Below are 27159 nucleotides of genomic sequence, written 5' to 3'. Positions count from 1 at the left end.
AATACGAGTACGAGCGTAAGAAATGTTTGAACACGCGCCAACCTTTCTAAGTAGCCAGCCAACAGGCGTCTGTTCCTTTTTGGAATGGAAAGTAAAACTTGGAAGTTCCAATATACTGCGACATTTCGGTATATTTAAAAAGTGAGAATAAATGAAATTTAAGATATTTTTTTATTTTTTTTGCGAATGCACATATTAAAATATTATTTTATTTTTATTTTCTCATATAGAATAAAAAAAATTGGAACAGCCTAAAAAAAAATCCTCCAAAAGTTAAAAAAAAAAAAAAAAAAAAAAAAACATCGTGCATCTTTTTTTTTTTAAGTACAGGAATAATAACATTCATAAAAAATGTATTTAATTGCATTTCAACGCGACTGGGTGTCAATCCAGTAGTTAAAAGTGGAAAATATATTTTAAAAATTTATTAAAATTAAAGAAAACATTACAAAGAAATAAAATTAATATAATCGAAATTTTTTAAATAAAGGCATAAAAAGTAGTTTTTGTACAAAATTATTAAGAAAAAACCGCTTAGGTTAACATTTTAATTCAAATCTTGAAATTCCCTTTTTTATTGAACATTTACTACTCAAGAAGTAATAAAGTACCGAATTTGATAACTGAAGGTTCCAACGATCTGCCTTATAGTATTGTGAACGATTTTTGCATAACATATATCGCAACTTGCAGATAATAACAGCCAATTCAAAAATGTAACAAGCCAGAATGATGCAATTCAATACGTAGTCTTTAATCCCAAATTAGTCATGGCCGAAGTTGGCTATTACAATCAAGCCGAATTGTATTTAGAGTATGGAAAAAATATATAAAGCAATTTTATAGTTTTAAGTTGGTTAGGCTATCCGTAATAGGCCTTTAAGTTTGCACCATATATGTTACCGGGTATAGGATTGAGACACTCATTTTCCACATCCAAATAAAAAAAAAATTTGTGAGTAGTAAAAAGACATAAAATGAGCAATCGAGCATTATAATAACTTAATTAGATTAGGAATAATTTTTTTAAAATTTTAATTTGGGAAAATATTTTTCATTTCTTTTTTAAATTAGAATAAAATTTCTAGAATTCGACTTAAATATGTTACATAAAAGAGAATAACTGATAAAATTTTTAGATTAATATTATTCTTGCCTTACATATTTTTTTTGAGAAATTCGACTTTGTCTAAATACAAAGAAGGGGGGGGGGAGGAAATCGAAAAAGTGCCTGCAAGTACTTTTCTGCCAAATTTCGAGAGCTGAAAAATAAACCTAATATAGAAGCATTATTCTTCGATACCACGTGGTATTATAATGGTAGAATTTCAGAAAAAAAAAAAATAGGTGAAAATTGTAATTTTGTTTTAATTGTTAAGCCTGAATGTTTTACCCTATGCCGCTACAAACTAAGATATTTTAAATTTAATTTTTACTTTTCCTTAATAGGTTTATTTTTCCGTCCACAAAGTCTTATTCATGAAAAAATAATTTGGGCATTTTCGGACTTTTTTTATAAAAAAAATAATGCATATATCGACCTGAAATTTTTACCAGATATTTCCTTCTATAAAATATATATTAAGAAGGAATTCGAATTTTTTTAAAATGCATTCTTGACTTAATTAAGCTAACATAACTTTCGATAGAACATTTTACAAGTCTTTTCAATATCTATAACTCTTTTAAGTACACATTTATTTTAGGTTAAAATTTTATTTAAAGGCGAAAATCAGGTATTTTAACTACACTTTCCACCTCCCAGTATATCTGGGAGCTAACTTAAAGAGACCAATTTTGGATAATCATTACATATATATATATATATACCAGATGGCTTGTCGGATATTTCGTTATCTTTAATTTCAGTTAAATCTTTTAAATATAACTTTATATCCATGATACAGTGAAGCTGTCTCATGAAAGGCATGTTACTTTGTCTTCATATGCTCCACGCATTATATATTTGAAACTCTCTAATAAAGGAGCACTCTCATGACATCAGGGAGCTATTAAGATTATAAATGTACAATTCATGTAATTTATAAATTTTGCATTATTATGGCATTTTTTTTGTATTTGTTTTGTAAACTACGAATTTTGCATTATTGTGGCATTTTTTTTTTTTTTTTTTTTGTGTGTGTGTATTCGTTTTGTAAACTACATAGATATTAAATAAAATATCCTTACTTAAATTTCAACAATGCAAAAAAAATTATACAATAAGATAGTTGATAAAAAAATGAAAATTTTTTAAACTTCAGGGCAACAATGCAATTTATTGCTGGAAATTAAGGGGGAAAAAATATTTTTAAACCAGCTGGAGCGATCTCCTGAAACTTTCCCGCATATTTTTTCCCCGCGTTTTCTCATAGCACGTCTTGCTTAGAATTACAATAGTTAAGAAATACGAATCTTCAGCGTGAGTTAGCATTTTTACTGAATCTGTTGCGTCATCCTTGACAAGTTTCTTAGCAATTAATCTCTTGCATGCGTTAATAGTATCCGAAAATCGAATTTGAGTTTCAGACGCATTTTTTCCCACCGGTTGAAACAAATACTTCGCACAAAGCTCTCTTGTACTGACAAAATTAGATACCAAATTTGATATATTTAAGTCACTACATTTTTGAACTATCGCGTTTACTTATTTCTGAAAATACACACCCACAGATGGTCAAATCTAGTTGGATTTAGCTTAAAATTTGATAGATGGCAGTCAAAGTTAAATCTGTGCATCGAATTTTATTTATCTACCACCCACCTTTTGTTAACTGTTACCTCATATTCGAACAGCAGAACAGACAGACTTCCATTGGATGATTTTGCTCAAAATATTAAAAATTTTTCCATACTGGATCAACAAAGGCCTACCAGAAACCTTCACGCATGACCTCTAATAAATATATTTGTATATTATTAGCCATATGATATTGGCGATCCATAATTACGAATGAGCCTATACGGGGGCGATCTTCGACGATTAATCGCTGGGATGCGATTAATACGAAAGTACTAAAAAACAGAGTATGTATTTTGAATGCCCTTTTCGAGTGATTAAAACCAAAATTTTGCATAGAATTACAGTCGTAAAAGAAAAAGAAAAAATCACGGACTAAATTTCATATAATTAAGTCATTGCATTTTTGAGTTACTGTGTTTACATGTTGGGGAAAATAATACAGACCGATAATGCCTTGATGAATATGTCTCCACATATCTACAATTTAAATGTTAATTCTGTGTATCATCTCTTCGTTTTGCAGTTGTATTAACTTACATTCGGACAAACGAACAGATAAGATTTCTTCAGAATGGATTCCGTTCGAAATTTGAAAGAAATCTACAAATTTGTTATGAAGTCCATATACCAAAACGCTTTTCAGTTATCGTGTCCAGATATAATCCAAAAATTTGTTTTCCGGACTCATAAAGGTTCGAAACGTGGAGATTCGCCAAAAAAAACCAAGTTTGAATTTTTAACATTGCAATACTTTATCTTTGTATATGCGAGAAAGTAATAACTAATATGCCAATAATAATTTGATTTTGTATGTCCGAGTGGACAATCCATTCTTCCCAGTATTAATTATATAGGGTGTTCATTAATTGTTGTCGGGGTTTCCGTACCTCATAACTTTCGAATAAAAAATATTACGCAAAAACCGATTACGTATTCGTAAATTACAACTCAAAGAATTTTATTAATGGTATTAAAGTGTAAAGCTTGCACAATTTGCACTTTGTAGGCATTCAGCTGAAGGCGATTATGTATTCGTAAATTCGCTGAACAAATTTTGACTTTTGATAATCGTACGGGTTCTCCGAGCCCCATATTCTACAGTTATGTTTATTCACTTTTTCTGACACATGAAAAGTGGATTCGTCATTGAAGAACCATTTCCGAAGGTAATTTTCATCATCCTCAATTCGAGTCAAAATTTGTTCAGCGAATTTACGAATACATAATCGCCTTCAGCTGAATGCCTACTAAGTGCAAATTGTGCAAGCTTTACACTTTAATATCATTAATAAAATTCTTTGAGTTGTAATTTACGAATACGTAATCGATTTTTGCGTAATATTTTTTATTCGAAAGTTATGAGGTACGGAAACCCCGACAATAATTAATGAACACCCTGTAGGTAAAAATTAATGACAGTCGGGTTTCAAGTCACAATCATATTTGACCCTGCTATCCCAATTTATGTAAACGCTATATTATATATATAGTGGCTCCTAAAATTGAGTATACACTATACTCTTTCTTCTTTAATTTTATTCTTTTTGATCTTAAAATTCCTATTTATGGCTAATATTTATAAGAACGACAAAATATACATTAACAAAAGTATTAGGCTAAAAAAGAAAACGAAAAAATCAATAATATTTTTATTACAGTAATTTTTATGTCAAAGTTACAAATTCCAGTCACAAAATTGAGTATACTCCTAATAAAATATGAGACTTGACTACTATTATTTATTTTCAAATGAATAAGTAAATCAGTTTTGTTACTTTAATTGGCAATCATTGATTTCCAAGCGAAAACAAATGTTTTGGTTATCATAATGAGCTCCAGAAATGAAACAAATGTTGAAATTCGGAAACTTGTTATTAGATTGTCTCAAGATGGTAAATATCTATGAGAAATTGCAAGGGGAATTCAACGCAGTCACGGATGCGTTCAAAAAATTATCCAGGAGTATAAAATGTATAGCCAAATTGTTAATAAACCTGGAAGAGGAAGAAAAGAAATCCTCAATGTCACGACCAAGAGAAGAGTTATTCGAAAGGTAGCAAACAATCCTAAGGTGAATGCTACAAAAATTGCTACATTTACTTCAAGAACAATTGGAAAGAGTGTTTCTGCAGAAAGAATTCGAAGAGTAATCTGAAAAGTAAATTAAAATGGTCGCCTAGCCAGAACAAAACCATTCATTTCCAAAGTAAATAGAGAAAAAAGAATTTCATTTGCTAAAAGTCATATTTCAAAACCTCCGGACTTCGGGAATCAAGTAATATTCAGTGACGAAGTAATTTCAATGTTTTGGTAGTGATGGTCGATGTTATGTTTGGAGAATGCCCAATTCTGAACTTCCTCCTAAAAACACCAATGCTTCTGTCAAGCATGGAGGTGGTTCACTTCTTGTATGGGGCTGTGTGTCAGCAAAAGGAGTGGGAAATTTAGTTTTCGTTGATGGAATCATGGAAAGAATTGAATGTTTGGATATGTTGAAGAACAATTTAAAACAAAGTGCCCAGAATTTGGGTTTAGGGTCAGGTTTTCTATTTCAACAAAATAATGACCCGAAACATACAGCTAAAATAGTTAAGTTATGAGTGTTGTATAGTTGTAAATTGCAATTGCACACCCCTCCTCAATCTCCAGATCTCAAAGTTATTGAAAATTTGTGGCATAATTAGGAAAATCAGTTCAAAAACTCAATATTAGAGGCCAAGAACACTTAAAAAGAGTATTACAAGAAGAATGGTCGAAAATATCCGGCGAAACAACTCAAATTCTTGTCAACTCAATGCCACACCGTTTACAAGCTGTTCTAAATGCAAAAGTATATGCAACAAAACATTAATTTAGCCTTTTCTCTTTTTGTTTAGAGATTTTGCTAGATGTATACTCAATTTTGTGACTTTGGAATTTGTAACTTTGACATAAAAATTACCGTAATAAAATATTATTGATTCCTCCGTTTTGTTTTTTAGCCTAATATTTTTGTTAATGTATATTTTGTCGTTCTTATAAATATTAGCCATAAATAGGAATGTTAAGATCAAAATTAAAGAAAAAAGAGTATAGTGTATACTCAATTTTGGGAGCCACTGTATATATTCCATTATCTCTCAATGTTCTGCTATATCTTTCAGTTTCCATAAGCAATTATCAGCAGAAAGTAAAATCGTTTGACAATCAATATCAATTTTCCAATGGGAAGGGGAAGAATTTTAACTCAGAGAATAACAAATTTGGTTTACGAGTTTCCCCTCCTCCCCCCCACATATAAAATGTCAGATCGTAAATTAAACGGGCGAAAAATTCAATTTATCGCCGCCTTTGCTTCTATATATAGAGATGTTGCTGCTTGTTAAATGCAAGATTATCAAGAAATACCGTTCAGCATATTTTTGAATTTGTATATGAAAGCAGAAATCTTCGACTATACACCATTTAGTTCAAATACAAAATGTTTTCTTAATAAATTGAACTGCAATAATAAAGGATCTTTCAACCTTTAAAAAAAATTGTTCCATAACACTTCCATGCAGCATATTAATAATTTATTAATCTGCAATGCAAAAAGTTTTAGATTATTGCAATATCTGTATTAAGATGCACATGATTTTTATCTGTATTAGATCAATAAATACTTCAGTAAAATTGAATTTCTGATGTAATTTTACATTTTATTGACAAAACTGCATCAGAAATTATTTGATTTTCCTTTTGCAAATCATATTTTATACTTAAAATATCAGCTGCTTTCAATTCAATTGTTAAACCGGAATTCTGCAACTTAAATCCAAAGAATGTTGTTCACAATTCATCTAATCGTTTGTCTTTTCTATTTTTAAGTCAATCTTCTCCAAAGTTTATTTTTAGTTACTTTTTGAAGTTAGTTTTGTTAGTTAGTGTTTTGTTTGAAGTTAGTTTCATTCTGCTTCAATTCGAAACTTATGTAATGTTTCTATATATTTAATAAAACATATACATCTACTTTCATTTTGTCTTTACTTTGATGAAATTAAGAGTCAAATCATGAGATATGCAGTTCCCCTTTTCAAGCTTCAAATTCGATTTGTTTTCCCAAGTATGGTTTACTCCTATGAGCCCAGACTAATCTCGAATCGCCCCGTTCGATAGCGACTCGACTCTGGTATATATATGAAATCCAGGAATGGATTTTTTCGCCGACCGGAAGCTCATATAGAAGGAGCGACTCCATTCTGTTTCTTGCACAAAAATTTAATCTGGGCTTTACCCAGTTATTTTAATACTAGTAGAGAGTTAAATGAACTAAGAAAGAATCAAGAATTCTGTACTGTGTAGAATCTTGAAGCACCATCCTTCATATTGTTAACATTATTTTTCAATCATAATTCCCCTCAAGAATGCTCGAATTACATGAAGATCCCCCCCCCCTACTCGTTAAAATAATATAATCGCAAATTTAGTTTCAGAATCCTAACACCATTAAATACAGCTGACTTGTTCTCGTATATCTTTCTACAGATTAAGCACAATTTCTTATTAGTGGCTTTTCAATCAAGTCTAAAGTTACTTTCATTTTAGTTATAGAAGTTGCTTTTATTTGCATTTTAGGAGAGTTAGATATGCTGCAAATAAAAAGCTTCAATGCAATACAAGAAATTTTGAAATTATTAGTGCACTCATTTTCCACTATTAGGTTGCAAAAACATTGCATTATTGAATAATAAAATCAGTGAAACATAGGATCATTAATTTCCCTCAAGGGTTATCCATACAAAATGGACAATTTCTATAACCAGATAAAAATCAAACTTTATAGTTGATTTTTTTAGCTAAAGAATATGAAGACATTAAAATCTTAAAGTACTATCGGTATAGTGGAACTTAAATATAATAGCACCAACTAGGGCAATTGCAACCAGTCTCTTACCCTTAAAAAATTTTTACCTAGCAAATAAATAATTCATTTGTTCTGCCTGATGGGGATAATATCGAGAATTATTAGCACTATAGACAACATGTTATACAAGAGAAAAAAAATGTAACACATTAAAATGCAATGATATAACAGCAAGTCATCTCCGCTGAACTGGAAGATGAAGTATGTCTGCAAGTGTGTGCAGTCAATGTTGTATATAATGCAATTACTTCCAATCCTAACCTATTTTTGTCTATCATTTTCAGTTTTGTTATAAGATACTTTAAATGACATTCATAATTTAATTTCTGTATTATGTAAGGTAATTTATGAAAAATCTATTGGATTTCATTATAATTTTTATTCACAGCATCTAATACTTCTAAAATAAATTAAGTGATGGTAGCAATATATGTATAAGTTTACCCAATTAACTTCTTTTCCCATCATTTAATGAATTTAATTAAACCAGTGTGGTGCCCCTTAAACTTTCTCGTATAATCTTTGATAAATTTTTCATGCCAGAAAATGCCCTACATGGCATTTTAGTACAATAGTTAAAAAAATAGTAATTTTCGAAGTGAATGTAGCATTTTTACTGAATATGTTATGTCACCCTTGATGATTAATCCCTGGTATACGTTAACCCATTCACTGCCAGCGAAATTTATAATCACTTAATTTTATAAGTTTCCTACAAGATATCTTATAAAGGGTTAATAGTATGCAAAAAAACTGGAGATTTGGGCATGTTTTTTCCAACCAAGTGAAAAAAATTGAACTGCACTTGCAGTCAATGTCCATCACATACCAAAAATTAAGATATATTTACATTATTGTGTTTTAGAATTATCGCATTTGCATATTGCTTCTAAAAGTAGAGAGTGACAAACAGTCAAAATGTTAGATTTAGCTCAAAACCTGACAAATGTCTAGACTATAGATGTTACATTTGTGTACCAAATTTTATCTATCTAGCACTCTTCATTTTGCAGTTATCATGTTAACTTATATTCAAACATCCAAACTACCTGAAAACAGATTTCACTCAAAATAGAAATCTGGAAATTTTGTGTAAAATCTGTATCAAAATCCAGCCGTCTTTTGAGTTATCTTTGTCACAGATGGAAATTTCCTAAAAATGTTTTTTTTTTTCTCTCTCTTTTTTTTTCTAATTCAGAGAGATTAAAAACTTAGAAATGCGTCAAAATCTCGAATTCGAATTTTTTGATGATTACTATACTTTTTCCATAGAAAGTAAAAATTGTATCAACTAAATTTCAGCAAAAGCAGTTAAAGGGGCTATTAAAAAACTTTAATAAGAAATACTAATACCTTTTCTCAGGAAGAGGATTAATACTATTTGAAGAAAACATTACATATTTCAATCTATACAAAAGTAAAAAAAAATTAAACAGATTAGAGACTTTTGTTACTATTTAGAATAAGGATAAATTTCAGGCTGTTTTTTCTCTTGTTGTTTGTAACAATTTACAAATTCCTAACTAATGAGTTTTCTTCGCAACCAAGTTTTCAAGCAAAATTATGAGATTTTTTTCAATAGATTCCACTGTATTTACTTTCTAACGAAATTTCCTTAGGACACTTGAATAAATTTGGAATTCAGAACTTATTATAATATCAATCTGCTAATAGAATGCAATAGATAATTAATAACTTGAAAATAGACAATTTAAGAGAAAAATAATTAAGTGAACAACTGTAAAAAATATGAAAAAGCATTTTGTTCAAATCACTTTAAAATTCCTGCTAAGACATGTGCATAAAGTCTGTTTAGTTCAAGGGCAATTGGGTTTCTTGCTGGCAATGGATGCATTAGAACTGAACTATATATCATTCAATATTGTTTGGCATGCTGACCCAACCATACTGATAGGCTTATTAGATAATTTTTTTTAATAGAAAGCATGAACGTGATAACTTAATGATTCACAAGCATACCAGCTCTATTCTACTTCCTTGTGAACATTTTGTTAGAAAGCAATCCTCTTTCCGCATTCGAACATGTACCAAATGTCTATTCAAGCACCATTGAAACGTAAATATCAAAACTCTGATATCTACTAGAAACAGATATTCAAACTTCCCCTCCAACAAAATCAATTAAGGTAGATTTTCGCCCTTACGACACATTTGGAGTACTATCATTCCATAGGCATGTTGTGAATGTATGGCTTTAACATGTCAAGTACCATGTGCATCCTTTTCTTCTAACCCTTAAAATATAATATTTCTTTCATAACTGGAAATTATATAAAATAGATGTATTTCAGTGTATCATTTTTATGATCTCAAGCTTAAAATTTTATAAATTAAGTATATATAATTAGTATAGGTGTCCAATGTGGCCTAAACAAAAGGTATGGAATCAATCATTGGTGGTTAACAAGATAGGAAATGAATATATACTGTCAGTCAACCACCAACATGGCACTTAAAATGTTAAACTGCTTTACTCAGTGATTAGTATTTCACAGTACTACTTGCAATAATTTCAATTTTACAAATTAGAACTGTATCATTTTTCATGACCTATCCTGTGCAAGTTCTTTCACTTTATGATTCAAGTATTTCTGGAGTTTGATGAAAATGTTTTGAAATTCTTATCCATAGAAGATGGATTAAAAGTAGCTGTTTAAATGTTGGGTAAAGTATAAAATTTGCTCCTGTTATATAATGTGATAGATAAGAAAACAATTCACAATGACAAACAAGAAAAACAATTCACAACATAGAAATTGTTAAACACTGCCTGGGATGAAATATTAATAAAAATTCTCTAGCATCACTCAACCTTAGTTTTAACTACATGCATATTATACTAACATGCAATAATCTATCTCCAGAAACTTCATTATTGGTATTAAGAAATCTGATTTAAAAAATAATCCTAAATTTAATTGATTATTAAGCATTGTTTTAGTAGGTTTGCATAACAGAGTATTAAAAAAATTCCCAAAAATCGATTATTAAGCATTATTCTTTTAGTTGGTTTGCATAACAGTATATATTTGTTTGAGATAATTCTTAATCTTATAATATAAAAATTAAAATAATTACTTCTGATAAATTTGAATTTGTAGCATGCTTAAACCTTTCATTATCCCATTTCAATAAATAGAAAGTGAAAAAAGTGATATAATGAAGATGAAAAACCCATATGTTTTTGTTAAAATAAACTATAAACAATTAAAAAAGTTAGTTCTGCACCCAAAACCAAAGAAAATGAGAATATTTACATAGCAATAAAAATATAGATTTAAGTTCCAAGTTTTTGCTAGATAGAAATAACTAAATTGCAAGCATAAAGGAGGTTAAATTGTAAAAAAATAAACTATTAAAAATTAATAGAAAAAGATGTTATGTATATATACTTAAAAAAATTTTTTTAAAAAAAATCAAACTGTTTAGTAATGAGTAGAAGATTTAAAATATATAGTAAAACTCTGATCTTATAGGTTCTATTATATAATAGCAAAATAAACAAAAAAGAAATTTTTTTTTAATTCAAAATATTTGAGTCAGAAATAAAGAAAATAATTTTTATATTTAATTTTCTAAAGAACACAATCGAATATTTAAAAATTAAATTTTCATAAAAACATCTTTATTGTTAAAATCTTGTACATTTTCCTAAATTAAAATGCTTGGGATGGAAGATATAAACCGGATAGCTGTTTTACTTCCTATTTATAATCTAATACTTTACATTCACATGTTATGATTCATAGAAAGAAATTTAAATTCAATTATTACAGCAATATTTTCACTTCTAGGAAATGAATTAGATGGTAATGCTTTACGATCTGAACAACAAATATCATAAATCCAAATAAAATCAGAGTTTTACTATACTTTCACAATGTTAATCAAGTATGCTCAAAGAAGCAAATACAAATAAACCAAAGGGATAATAAGCAGCCATTAATATGTACCCAACACATGTTTGGGTTTTCAGATAATTTATTCAATCTGTAAACAATCGAAGCGCATATAATTAGTAAGCATCAGCTGGTGTTGCAAAAAATTAAAAATCCATTATTAGAATAATTTACATAAAACATATCGAAGACATAAATAAGATAAAAAATGTACAATAAATACTGTGGTAAAAAGATTGCAGTGATCCTCAACAAAGGACGATATCAACAAAATTTTAAAATTGCATGTCGTTCCATAATAAAAATTAAATGTACAGTATTTTTAACTACTATATTTCAATGAATCTTAACCCTATAAAAAAGACCAATCACAGCTATTAGAATTTTTCAGAATCTTTGTTCACAGTAAGAAAATATTAAGGGAAAACTTTGAATATGCAGATATATATATATATACTATACAGATTTAAGAATTGGAAAAAATTCCGGAAAAATTTTCCCAACTAAAAATAAATTTTGAAACATCTCTGGTTCTGGCAGATGTAAAAAGTTTTATTTACACAGCACAATCATTAATCATTTCAGAGAGGAAAAGAAAAAAATTACATTTACACATTGACACAAGAACATGCCAGGCCATGTTTTCCACTGAATTGGTGAATTTCCAGTTCTGGTTACAGAAACTGTTATAATCTAAATAGTCAAGAAGTTGAGCATATCTGACTTAATTTTTAACAAGAAAATTAAGGTGCAAGGTGTAGACATCCTGCACACTGAACACTGTCAAATAAAAAATAAATTAGGAAAAAAAATAAAGAAACTGCCAGTAACTATAAGCATAAAAATTGCATAGATTGTTTTGTTTAATCCTCAGTAGAGTTATTAACAGCAAATTGTTGCCAATTCACAATAAAAATACTTTAAATTTATAAATTTCAGTCTTCCCCCATTTGCTACAGAATTTTTCAAAGTAAGAACTGGACCCAAAATAACCGCACTGACCAGAACAGGAAACAGCAGAAAGTAATATGGTGTAATGGAAGAAGCGCTAATTATCAAATTAGTCTATTGGGTCACATTGCATATTTCCTTGTCCATTCTCTGGCCAGCTCATTGTACTTCTCCCGATCAGTTTTGTAGATTTTAGCTATTTCTGGAACAAGAGGATCATCAGGATTTGGATCGCACAGCAAAGAGCATATGGACAGCAATACTGGAAAGAAAAGAAAACAGAATTCAGCAACTTATGCATGTATATAATAAAAACTCAGCCTTTTAAGATAAAAATTAAATATTCATTAACCCCTTGATGCAAGTCCTTGAGTATAGCTAATCGTGAACTTTCTTGAGGTAACTGACAATGACTTTCACTTGCCAGAAATTGAAAGCTGATGCTTTTTATGAAAAAACACCAAAAGTTTCTATATTAAGCTCCCTTCTTAAAACTAACAATTAAATTATCTGCCCTGAATACTGCTAATTGAAAGTAAGCTGCAGTTCATTGGGTCAAAATTTAATACATTCAACAAAAATATATTTATAAAGCAGCCATTTAATATTTAACTAACTTAAAAATAACTCAGTGACAATTCAGCCAATGAGGCTACAGGAACCATCCTAAAATTATTTAAAAACATGTGTTTTCATTTTTATTTTACTTGATCATTTCTCTCCAGAAAAAGTTCTATGATAAATGAAAATGAAAGGAGCGAAGGGAAAAAAAATGGGGGGGAAAAACCCGAATCAAATAAGTGAAACTGGGCTAAATATAAAATAGCACTGGAAAATATCAACATTCACTTGCTCTGCATTAACTTTTACATCAGAAAGCAAAAAGACAAGTTTTCTCTATGAAAATAGACTTCAGAGCTGGAAATTTTACAACTAGTTTAAAACATGGCAACCGATGTTTCTTCCCCTTTTCCCAATCCAGTAGAAACATCTTCTGTTAGAAGTTACTCATAAAAAAGTTTCCTTAAGTACATCTTAGATAATTAAGTACATCTTAGGCAAATTAGAATTTTTAAAACAAGATTTTCCCATTATATTCTCAGGAGAATTTTTTTACAATGCTCTTCATTTCTGAGTTGTTAAGCCACCAATTTACATACATTATACTCGTAACATGTATGTAGGAGTAAAACTGAAAAATGGGGGACAACGCTACCAACTAGCCAAAGAGTTTAAATTCCTTTGCACTGAAAGGAGTAACATTTTTTGAAATAGGAAATATAATTGCCACCTTTGACAATATTAAAATACCAAATTTCGATCAAATTTTTTATTATATACGTCTTTAAAAAATGACAAATTTATTCTTCATTAAAATTTGAAAATGATGTTAACATTTAATGTGTCAAAACAAGCAATAACATGTCTTATATTAGAATCGGGCTTAAGAAAATAATTATTTTTATTCCAAGCCCTACATATAATTGTCCAGTTTTTTTTCTTTCTCCCCCCCCCCCCCAAATTGGATGCAAACTTTCAACAAATGCATATAAACCACTACCAACAAGTTCATAATACCCTCAATACAAAGGAATAGTATTTCTTAAAACCATAAGTTTTTAAAAACTTCATAAACAATGACTGAAAATATTAAAAGTAATTAAGTCCATGAAAAAAAGCATGAAAAAAAGCATGAAAATAAATTTATACATTTGAATGTGATGTATAAATACCTATTTTAAGCTTTCGTGCAGTTATTTGAACAAGTTACGAGCAAAAGAATGAGAAAGCATTTTATGCAAATCAGGTTTATTCAAATTGTTAATAATATTTGACATTTTTAAACAGCAGATTTCAATAACTTAAAATATAAATCAAGTAAGAAAATACAGAAGAAACGAAATCAAGCATCTATTCTAAGAAAGGCCCCAACCTCCTAATTAAAAATACAAACATTTTTATAACTTATTTCATTTTGTTAAAATAATGGTGTTAATCCTGGAAATGAATTCTATTTTTAATCTTCTAATTATTTTATTTTATTTTTTTAAGATTGATATTTTAATCCAACATTTGTAAACCGCTTATCTTTTAAAACTAATTATTCATGTGTAATATTACAATGACATTTAACATTATAATAGAAGTAAAAACAATTTAAATAAACTGCATGGTTGCAATAAAAACCAACTTCAAATCTTTTATACATCACAGAAATATACAGCTAGAAGATTAAACTATAAAACAATTAAAGTGAACTGAAAGAAATTAATAACTAAGCACAATCTTTAATAATTAATATTACTAATTAAGGAATCCAATGAATATGAAGGTATTATAATAAAAATAATTTATAATCACCTTTAGATATTGTTAAAGCAGGACTCCATTGTGAGCGTAAGATATCCAAGCAAATACTACCATTACTGTTGATGTTAGGATGATAAATTCTAGTAGTGAATGCTACCTATATAAACAAACAAAAAAAAAATGCATTAGAAAATTTTTGAAAATATTTTTATATAACAATATACAATTATATTTATATAATTGTACTCTCCTTTTCTATAACTTCTATTGTTGACAGCCATGTTCAATTTTATGATAAAAAATTGGGTTATAGTTTAATTGTTATTAAAAAATTATATAATTTTTATATCAAATAAAAATTATTACAATAGAAATACTGTTCGAATACAAACAAATTAAACTTTATTACTTTTCATAAAGCTTTAAGAGGTGCACAGATGTTGCAAAAACAAGTTGCTCAATAACTTGAAGTGATAAATTTAATGGTTAATCAAACCATAAAACTTTTTTTAAAAGGGAGGAGGAAATTTCTAAGCTATTGTTTTAGATAAGAGAAAAATATCAAAATATTTTTAATATTATGGAACTTATCTATGAATTCCAATAAATTTTATTTTAGTTAACCCATTAAAGAAGACAAATTTAAATAAACATATATACCTATTAAGAAGGTTATATAAATACATCTGTTAGTAATAGAAGATCTAATAGATAGTTCAGCTATTTTAAAGACTAAGATAATAGGAAAAAAATTAATCAAATATTAAGAAAAAAATTTTTAATGCATTGTAGTATTTAATGTATTATTAAATAACAACCAAGATGTTTTTTCCCCTTCAAATCCAGGAATACAATACATATTTTCATTTAATTCTACTAAACATGGCTTGAAATTTTGAAAGAATTTGATAAATTTTCATAATTGAAATGCCGAAAAAATACTTAAAAATATATATACGAATACTTTTCTAAACTTTTTTTTCCCAAGGAAAATTTGTTAAAGTAATGGAAGCTTATAGGAGTGGTCTCCCTGAAACTTTCTCACACTCTCTAATGGAATATCCCTGTCCCCCCCTTGTATAAAATTGACCTTGGGAAGCCCTGGAAACACATGAGTGCTCAGATTTTCATTATCACACAAGAATTGGATGCTTCATAGTACAGCAAGGAAAACCATTACTTGTGTATTAATTGGCAAAAAATAGTTACAAGAGACTGGTCTTCAGTGTGAATTTAATATTTTTACTGAATCTAGTGTTCAATGTTTGGCAATTACTCACATACAGTTAATATACAAGTACCAAAAAAAAAAAAAAAAAAAAAAAAAGGCCCCCCCCCCCAAATGAGTGACCCAAAATTGGACATAAAACTAAGAATGCAGCGACAAGATCACATACCCAATTTTATTTAAATCACTGCATTTATATGCAGGAGAAATTATTAAACTATAGCTTCCGTAATTTTTCTAGGACTACAAAGATGCAGAGGGGAAAATTACAAAAACACTAGTTAAGCTTATTAGTTTTCTTATATAAATATTTTTGTTAAGTTGTAATTTCAACCATAATTTGTTACAAAAGAACTGACCTAAAATTTATTGTTTAGTTTTAGTTTGATACTTATTATACATGACATCAAAATCAAATTAATCTAAACTCACTATTAGAATAAAAGACTTTTTATGCATTAATAAGATTGTTAATACTAATATATATCTGGGAAACTAGACAAAGATTTTTACAGTGCTCAATAAAACTGAGTAAATCTAAATAAAATAAGCAATTATTAAAGAAATTATTTTTACAATTGAATTTACAGAATGAACATTATACAAATAGTTGTGTAAAAACTTAAATGAAATTGGAATCTTTCGGTGCACCTATACAGTATCCATTTTAAAAGTTTTGCCCTTTTTAAAATCTTGAATTTCAATACAAAAATAATAACAAAAACAAAGATAATAAAACCAATATTATATATCAGTTGATTGTACTTTTTAAAACCAATAAAGATTTTGAAATTCCAAGTTAGTTATTGAATAAATTTAGAATTAAATTTGGTTAATTTGAACACATTACAGCTAGATAAATACCTTTCTAATCTTAGAAAATTTATGGAAAAATTGAGCATAAATTCTTTCCTAACAAAATAATAAGCCCAATTAGTTTATCACCCATTCAGCATATGGAATTTTATTGCAGCACAAAAATGCTGTAATAATTTACAAATCCTGACAAAAATAAAAGACTAATAGAAACCAATTGAAAATTAAACCAAATGAAAAAATCCAGAATAGATTTTGTTAGGGAAAAATTGATACAGTACACTCCCGATTATCCGCGGAATTGGGTGGCGCGGCCGCCGCGGATAACAAAAATCGCGGATAATCTGAAAAAAGCTAAAAGCGAGTATAGCAAAAAAGAAAACAGTCATTCCAACTTTGAAAAATCGTTTTATGTACAATAAAACGTAAAATAAACAGCAGGATGTTTAACTAACTCTTAATATTTTAGTATATCACTCAAAACTAACCTAAAATGCATTTTGTTATGAAAACAGAAAAGTGCTTTGTATTTACGAGAGACGTCAAGGATACACAGAAAAATTAATACATATGTACTATTTTAATACTGTAATGTATTATGTAATTACAAAAGCATAACTGTAAAACTGCACTTTTTTGAAAAAATCAGTCAAAAAAAAAAAAAAAAAAAAACCTTTGTGTGGCAGGCGCGGATAATCGGGAGTCTACTGTATTACAATCTTTTTAGGTTTTTAGTCAACGCAGAACTTATAAGTCAAACTTCTTTTAAATGCTCCTAATACCTATATTTTTATTAATATTAATGACAGCAATTATTAGATTAATTATTATATTATTATTAATATTAATGACAGCAATTATTAGATTAATTATTATATTATTATTAATATTAAATACAGCAAGAAAATATTTAAAATATAATACAATTTATAAAAATGACTTAAAAATAAAATATCAAAATTTAATAGAAGCAACCTGAACTTTACCTTTGGAGGTTTAAAAGGATAATCTGTAGGAAAATGAATAGTGAGGAAAAATACACCTCCTTGATATGGGCTATCTGGCTGCAAAGGAAAAATTTTAAAAAATTAGCAAGCATATACAAAGTAAATCATTAAATAATGTAGAACTTGTAATGATTTATGAATAAAATGTTAGAAATTAAGTTTTTAGAACCAATTAAAAATACTTTATATAACAAAAAGAAAAAAATAATTTACACCAAGATAAAAATTCTAGCTTATCCTTTAGATAGCATTTAAGCAATAATGTAGGGTTTTTTTTTTTTTTTTTTAATGAAATGTTTCTTCTATATTCGGTTTTTTAAGCTTATATAAATTAAAAAACATGAATCAGAAAAAATTTCCTCAATTTTACACAGAATCAAATTATTGTTGAACTTCTAATTGGTTTTCTTTTTATTGTATTTAGTTAAAATATTGTGTTTAAAAAGTATTGATATTTAAAAATAACAGAATGTTTAGAGTGATTTTTTATAGAATTTACAAAATCCAGTTGATTTCCTGTATTTTTCTAATACATTTCATATAAAGTTTCACATGACAAAGTGCACTTTATTAGTCCCTGACTATTAATTTTAAAATTACAGCTAGTCAACTTCATTTTATTTCATAAAAAATGCAAAAAAGTGATTTGTAAATTATAAAATTTTAAATACTTAATTATAATTATTAAGTTCCGGACTAAATCGGGTAAGAAATGGTAATAATCGCAACATATTTTTATAATTACGGAAATTGAAACCCAATGGTCTACTTTAAAGTAACTTTAAAAAAAAAAGTTGTCTTTAAAAATTTCTTTATAAGCATCTACAAAACTAAAAAAAATATTCTATTATGCTTTACAGGTAAATTTGAAATAAAAATATTAAAAAAATCCTAGAATTGAATTCTGTATTAAGTTTATTATGGAAAAAGAAATAAAATAAAAATTTTCAGTAGAAAATACTATACAATTAGATTTCCTCAAATAAAATATTATATTCTATACAAGAGAAACTTGAAAATAGATGTTACTTACTGGACCCATTATAGTTGCTTGCCAATGGAATACTAGATAAAAGAAAAGTACATTTTAGAGAATGTACTTTACTATGATCAGTTTTCTAGAAATTGTTCTAAATTTTCTAATTAATAAATAATTCAATATTTCTATTTCATTTTCAGCTGTACTTATTTAAATGCTGTCAAAAATTACAGATGTATATATAACAAATATAAAATTAGAACACACACTAAACCTAGTTTAGGTACATTAAAAATTATACTTGACAAATGATAGTTATAAATCTTGGATATTATACAAATTTATTCAAATTGCAATAAAGCGAATAAAAATTTTTAAAAGCAAGGTTAGAAAGGTAATTTAACAAAGGTAAGAAAAAAATACTAAAAAAAGCATTTGTTTTGATTATTAAAACGTTTATAACAAATGTTTTTTTTTTAAAAAAACTCAATCACATTTTTAAAAAATGCAAAATATTTCAGCAAATAATATTTTAAGGGTAAGAGAAGAAACAACTAAAAATACATTAAAATTCCAGCATTTCCCACAATTTGTAATGAATATTAAAATGGGATTTTCTTTCCAGTTCTTTTGGATTTTCATCTTTTAAGACGCCAATTTCTGCATATGGAATTTTAAACATGTTTCTGCTTAACTGTTACTTTGTGGTCCTAAACTATTTAGTTCCTGTTATAATCAAAAAAAGTAGCATCATTCAGTTACTTAACCTTATCTTAGTATAAATTTGAGAATGGATTCTATACATAAATCAGTTCAAATTGATTCATATTAAAAAATCATCAGAGCTTCTTTACAAAACATTAACAAACATGTTGAAACATATCTTAGCTAATCAAGCATGAAATCTTTAATGTATTGACTGCTGTAGTGAATTTCTAGCATTGTAATTTATATGGGCTCCACCGGTCACCAGTGATTCCCCATTGCAGTCAAGATGTTAAATTCACATTTTGCATCAAACGTTTTAATTTTAAACCTGAACTATAAAACATAACTAATGAAACTGATTATTTGGATTAAAATAGATTGTCAAGCAAACATTTCACAGATATAGAATCATTAGCATAAAAATTATCAATAAATAAAAGAATAACATCTATGCTATATAATTAAGAGAGAATTATGCCTTTTTGAATAGTTACTACAAATATACACTCCGTTACACAAAGCAAAATGCGAAGTTCATTTGAATTGAAATAGTTGTTTTGAATTGGTACAGATAATACTACCAAAAAGTAATTTTTTAAAAATATAACAGATAATGTTTCCAAAATTAGGATTTTCAGATGTAGCATTCTAGTCAACAGAAAAAAAAAAAAATCTTTCTTAAGAAATAAATATACAAGTTAAAATATTTTATTACCACATATCTGCTTGAGATATTAATCCATTTTATTAATATTTTTTAATTAATCTTAACCTTTGACTTATCAGTACAACTAAAATTCAAATTGTTAAATTTCTACATAATGCTACATAATTTCTATATTGAATTCAAAGAAAAAAAATTCACAATTTTTCAATCTGTTACCAAAAATAAAATACCTAATAACACATAAACAATTTTCAATAAATTACAATTACATTTTAACTCCCTGGCCCATATATAAATCAAGTCAAATCTGACTTGTCATTTTAAATAATACATTGCTTCCAGCTTCCACATTAATGTTATATAAAGATTAATAAAGAGATTAAAATCTTGCATAACTTTTAATAATTAAAACAAATTAATAGCATTTTTATATTCTCTTAAGGATTAAAATCCTAACACCCATTACTTTTCCCAGATGCAAAGAGTTTAAGCTATGTCAAGTAGATCATATGCATTCAGAATTCACAATACGGAGTTCAAAGCATGAATATAGTATTAGAAGAAGCATTTCTAACTTATGAAAATTCCAATCAATAAAAGTTTAATTAGAAACTTACTTAACCCTATATGAGCCAACACCAGCAATAAAAAAAATATGTATAGCTTAGTAAGGTATTGATATCTAAAACCAGTGAATGAGTTTTCTGAATGTTGGAAATAACACATTAGAAAATTTTGCCGCTCCTTCACCATAAATTAATATGTTCATATTAATAGACTTTAATGTATTAAACATAGAAATCTATAAATTAAATTCTAAGACAAAAATAGCTAATGTTACTGAAAAACTGCACACACATTTTTGGCAAAAAATTAAATATTTTTTATAAATACTTACAGTCATCACCAACAGGACCAGCAGAACACTGAGCTGGAGGATCTCGTCCTAGATCTTGTAGTTCCTAAAATTAAAATTTATAATAAAATTTAATTATTCAACAATTTCACACAGAAAAAAGACAGAATTTTTTAAAAAGATAATTAAAAATAATTTCTAAAATATAAACACCCATAAATTAGTTTCACATAAACCCATATCATGGTTCATTTTTATTTACATAAAACAATTTTCAAAAACGTTTGCCCTTGTTTATGATTTACTGAAATGGAAATTTATTATAAAGGGTAATACTAGAATTCATACCTTATCTTAATCTAGATTTAAGTAGTATTCTATCATGACAGATATAAATAATAAAATAAAAATGCCTATAATTCAGTAAACCAAGTTTGTAACAAGTTAATATATTTTTAGGTTTTTATTACAAAATTAAAATGCTACTATTCTTTTACAGAGAAGACTAAATTATTTTTCAACATTCTATAGAATATTTATAATTTTGAGCAAAATAATTTCCTCTAAAAAATAAAGTTAAAAGTCAACTTTTGCAAAATAATAATTTTTATTTATTATAAAATAGTCTAAAGAGACTAAAAATATGAAAATATGCTATGCAATAAAAGGAAAACATGATAATCCATTGTATCAATTTTTTCATCTTCGATACATATTTATATATTTGTTACTATTTTCCAGCTAAAAGTTTTAAATTATTACAACTCATTAAAAAGATAACATTGCTATTTTTAAATTTTTATTAAGTGTATGAAAATATAACTGCTTATTTTACTAAAAAATAATTATATTGAAATAAAAAAAAGTTAATTCTGTCACAGTTCATAAATTTAAAATGATCAAAAGCACAAATAAAATAATGAAAGAATGAATAAAAAGAAGAAAAGTTAAGATTTCATTACATCTTCCAGCTTTTAAACAAAATATGATTTTAATCCAATTTTTCTTTAAACGAATATTAATAACCGATATATTAACTATAGATATTAATATAAAAATAGTTAACTTAAAAATAATCTTACATTACAACTAATATCCTTAAAAAACAAAATTTCATAACTTTTTTTAGAAATTTTATATAAATTAAATGATAATTCAGCCTTGACTGCACAATTGAGAAATTAGAAATCCTCTACTATCCTGTCAAGCAAAACATGTCAATTTAGTGCAGGAAAAATACAACTCATGCCTGAATGAACACAGTCCAGGAACTTGTTACTGCTACAATTAAATATGAGCAATGAGTACATTGCTTTTAAGCATAAAGATGAACTCAAATTTAATTTTAATAGCCAAATATAAATAATTTTATGAAAAACAAGATGAAATTGTAGTTTCAAAATATCACTTCAAAAAAAATCTGAAAATAAGTAAATAAATGATATATTTTAATTCAATCATGTTCTTAACAATTGACAGATTTAAAAATTAAATCAAATTTAGACAAATTGTATGTAGATGGTTAAAGCATGACTTAAATGCAAAATTTTAAAGAATTAAAAGTAATAAAACTGATTTTGAAATCAGTCTAAATTAAATCAATATACTTATATATTTATACAAATTATCAGAAACTTATATTTAAAGATAGCTTACCATTTCCTATATAGCATAATTTAATTCTTAACTTTAATAAAATAATTTCAAAGAATTTAATAAATTAAGTAAATGAATAATAACGATTTTTACAGCAGAACAATTAACAACTTAGAAAAAAATTTTTAGTATTTCTAATTGTCTTTTTCCACACTAAAGCAAAATGAAACAAAATCCTCATCTAAGCTAACGAATGATAAATAATCAAAATAATGCAAGAGCATATTTTCTAAAAATCAGAATAAACTTAGGTTAGTGCTAGTCAGGAAATAAAAAGTAAAAGCATTCTTTTGTATGCACATGATAAAAATCATTTACTAAGGTAGATAAAATCGACAAGATAAGAAAGAAGATAATACGAATCAAAATTGATGATTTCAACTATTAAAATAGAATACAATATCAGCTGACAAGTAAAAAGTGTATTTATATTCTAGAAGCAAATGTTTAAACTATCATTTGTTGAAAAGTACTACACTGCTTTTAATAAATGGCGAAAGCAATTAGAAGCAGAAAATTCAGTTTTATATTGCAACAGTTCCAAACAATCCTTTCGATCCCAAATAGCAAGTCTTACTTTTTCGCATGTCGAATTACAATTTATTACAATTATTATTTTAAACATCGTATTCCAATTAATTACAAGGAACAATTTCGATAAGCAAGAATTGATCAAATTGACCAATTAGATTTGTCAAGTAAATATACTGAATAAATTGCTTTCCATATTAGATTTTCACTCCCAAAAGCGATAAATACTATACAATAGATATAATCACAAATTATATCGTTAGAAATTAGCTAGTTTAAAATATATTTTTTTATCAAATATCATTATCTATATATACATTTAAGAAATTATAGGCAGTACTCTGTGATAATAATAAAAAGCCTTTGGGTAGGTAACCTTAAACAAAATAAAATTTTATAAATTCTACCAAAAAATTAAGAATTTTAATATTTAAGCAATTATTTTAGAGGAAGCATTTATTTATCTTTATTCAAGAACATATTCAACGTCAATTTACAATATTAAATGAATTATGGCAAACTTTAGTGTTTCCAACATAAGAGTACATGTTTGTTGAAAATACATAAATTTTTTTTTGCAATATTCCATAACTACAATAAGATTTAACTGAATATTTTTATAGCATAATGTGTGATTATCAAATCTGACAGCTCTTGCAAGACTCAGCTGTCACATGTTTAAATAACTCGATTAGAAATTTAATTTTTTATGAAATAATTCAATTAAATACACGATTGTACTGGAATTAAACTGTATAAACATAAGTAAAATAAATTTCCAAGATCACAAGAAAAATTTAAAAATAACAAAAATTTATTAAAGTAATTTGTATGCAATGAAATAATATGCAATTATTTTCAAGAATATAATTTTCTCGTGATTAATGAACCGTAATTACTTACACTTTGGCATTTCAAGGATAATGACATATCACGCTATTTCATCATAATTTTAAAAATGCATGTTTTTATTTATACAGGATTAAAATAAAAGAATTTTAAACTAAAGAAACTTGCAATTTTTTCAACCGCATTATTTATAATATCTGTCCAAGACCCACTTAATTAAAATATATCCAAAAAATAAGCTTTTGTTCTGTTATCAAGACGATACTGAACTTTCACAACTGAATTCTCGAAATTCGCACTTCCGTTTCAAGAATTATCAACATCGACGACATAGAAAAGATTTAACAAACGAACATTTCATAGAACTAAAATTCGACAGAAAACTTGTAAATATAGTTTAAAATACATACAAAAGTTTAATAATACCCTTATTATCAGCTTTAACAAGTGTAGGCTTAACAATTTCATTATTAAAATTTGAATACGGTCCACAATTTAGATACAGGTTTCAGTAATCTAATATTTATTTAAGAGCATAATGATTATTAATGCGTAGGATAAGCAGTTTATTGTACTCAAATTTGGACATAAATTTTTGGCGCTTTCCCTTAAAATGCATTAGTAACCAATCAACACTATAATGAGGACAAATATCTCACCTTATTAATTCTTTTCAATGCCATTTCTTAGTATGTGAAACGGATAAAATCCGAATTATAACCTAATAAAGATTTTCCGGCACACGGAATTATAATTTTTAGCAAACCAGGAGCTAAAACAATTTTAACCGTAAAGGCGTTGAACTGCAGATGTAGTAATACCCGAAAAGAGCAATAAAGTAAAGATAGAAGATCAAAGACAAAATTGCGAGTACAAACCGTGTGGCGGTGCAGCCAGATTAAAATTTATAATTTTTCCTTCATTGAACTTACAGAAACGAGAGGGCAGTACTCTCTTCTAATTGAAAACTAATTTTTAATACATAGAGAAATATTTATGACAAAAATTAAGTAAGGAGAAAATCATCTGAAAGAAATTTAGAAGCAAATAATAAAAAATATTCAGTTTGAAACTATTCAATAGTAATCATTTGCCTAGTGAATAAAGTGGCTTCAAAATTTACTAGGACAAGCATAAGAGACCTACGGCAACCAAGGATAGCAGAATTTCTTTAAGAATCTAAAGCAGTTTTCGAAAAAAATCGGTAAAAGTGTCTATGATATAACCCGACAGATTTAATTTTGCATTTTTTATATCATATTCACATGACACTTCAATCAAATTTTCACAAAACCTGGTTCAGATTCATAAAGAGCTTCTTCATGTTCTAATCTCAAATTCTACTATTCCAAGCCCCCAAATGCGACCTAGTACCATTTTGAAGCACGCATTCAATCATTTTCCATCAGCTAAGAGAAGACGTGTCTTTTCTTCACTGAGTTGCAAATCCAAGTGCCCTTTATTTAAATGATCTTCGATATATCCAAAATACCCATTTTGCCTTGTACGGGCCGCGATCATTTATATGAACTCCCAAATACTTCCAACAACTTTTTAATTAACTAAACAAAATGTTTTCTTTTCGGCATAATGAAGTGGATTCTTTGATTTCTCTGATTTAAAACCTTTTCGTTCCATGAAAATTCTTATAAGAAACTTTCCTCTTTTCACCAAATCTGTCTTTATGAATTTTCTCGAAAACAACAATTAAATTTCTTTTGTTTGTTTCTTTTCTAAGTAAAATTAAATCTATATTTAAATTCATATAATACCGATACGTTTAGTGCAATCAGAATACATCATAATTTTGACTCCATTGCCCTCTATAAAATATTTCATCCCTTAAAACAGTAGAAAATTTTCTTCGCGAAAAAGCTCCAATATTCAGAAAAACAAACTTTTCTCTTTCTAAGATGTAAATCCATGCCTATATTCTTTGCTGGTTAGTTATTCTTTGTGTTTATGGGTTTACTCCTACATATAAAGAAAGGAATCTATATTTCTTCTAGCATGTATGAAATGCTAAATATTTTGATTTTTTTTTCTGAAAAACAGTCATTAAGCTTGAAGGATTGCAAGTACAAGATCCCCATCTTTCTAAATCTGTAATCGTTGACCGAATATTCCATACTCAACAACGTCCTTTAAATTATGAAATCTTTCACCCCAATCTCCAGGTGAAAACTAAGCCCGGTGTTCATAAAATTACTCCCTCAAGGAATTTATAAAATAAATAACAAAGTATAAATATAAAATTATAATTCATAATTCTTTCGAGATTAATTCATGATTCTCATCGAAAGAATTACTATTCATTATTCTTTCGAACATATTTCATTACCGATTACTGCATTAAAAAAAAGAATTGGATATGAGAATTGCTTTTATTGACAGAGAACAATGCAAGAATTACGATAATGCTAATTAAATATTGATAATTTAAAGCAGTTTTAAAAATATTTGTAATAAATTCTTTAATCTGATTTTAACCATTTAGCTTTTGAAGTTATACATGGTATTATCTATAATTTCACATTTTCTTAGCCTTGTTAGATCACTTTGGAATTTCAGTGACATTTGAAATTTCTCGCTGCAATACTTAATAGAAATTATAAAAATCATTATTCACTTTAGTATGCCAATTATTTTTAAAAAATCTGAATATATTTGCATGCTATATTGAAAGAAATGTAATTTTGTTAAATTCTGTTTTATTTTTTTCACAAGTTTATATTTTAATTTTTAAAAATCTGCGTTTTATAAATTAAGAGCTACAGAACTAAAAAAAAAATATTTTTGCTTTTTACATTTTAGGATTTTTTTCAAATACATAATTGTGATCAATGATGAATGTGCAAAGGATGTATAATAAGATGTAGAATTCTATTAATTGATTTTTCATCATTTTGAAACCTCACGAACTTTATAGTGAAAATGATAGATCCTGATTTCGGGATGCAGAAATGTCCGCTATTTAAATCTATCAATACGGTCTCAAACCTGCCAACTTTTTCTTTCATAATTATCTTTCCTATTTTATATTTGTGTGTGGC

General features: G+C 27.1%; 1 protein-coding gene across 1 annotated transcript; it reads right to left on the bottom strand.

The window, feature by feature from the left end:
- Positions 1-12079: 12079 nt before the first annotated feature.
- Positions 12080-24953, bottom strand: LOC129975941 (ubiquitin-conjugating enzyme E2-17 kDa). Its single transcript, XM_056089240.1, has 6 exons — positions 24766-24953; positions 21113-21176; positions 18894-18925; positions 17840-17917; positions 14861-14966; positions 12080-12761 (listed from the first exon to the last, which is right to left on the bottom strand). The coding sequence occupies exons 1-6, from the start codon at positions 24787-24789 to the stop codon at positions 12622-12624; spliced, it is 444 nt and encodes a 147-aa protein (XP_055945215.1). The 5' UTR covers positions 24790-24953; the 3' UTR covers positions 12080-12621.
- Positions 24954-27159: the final 2206 nt, after the last annotated feature.

This window comes from Argiope bruennichi, chromosome 7, assembly GCF_947563725.1.
Source record: "Argiope bruennichi chromosome 7, qqArgBrue1.1, whole genome shotgun sequence".
NCBI classification, from domain to species: Eukaryota; Metazoa; Arthropoda; class Arachnida; order Araneae; family Araneidae; genus Argiope; species Argiope bruennichi.
The sequence above is the reverse complement of the archived record's forward strand: the minus strand, read 5'-3'. Positions and strand labels throughout refer to the sequence as shown.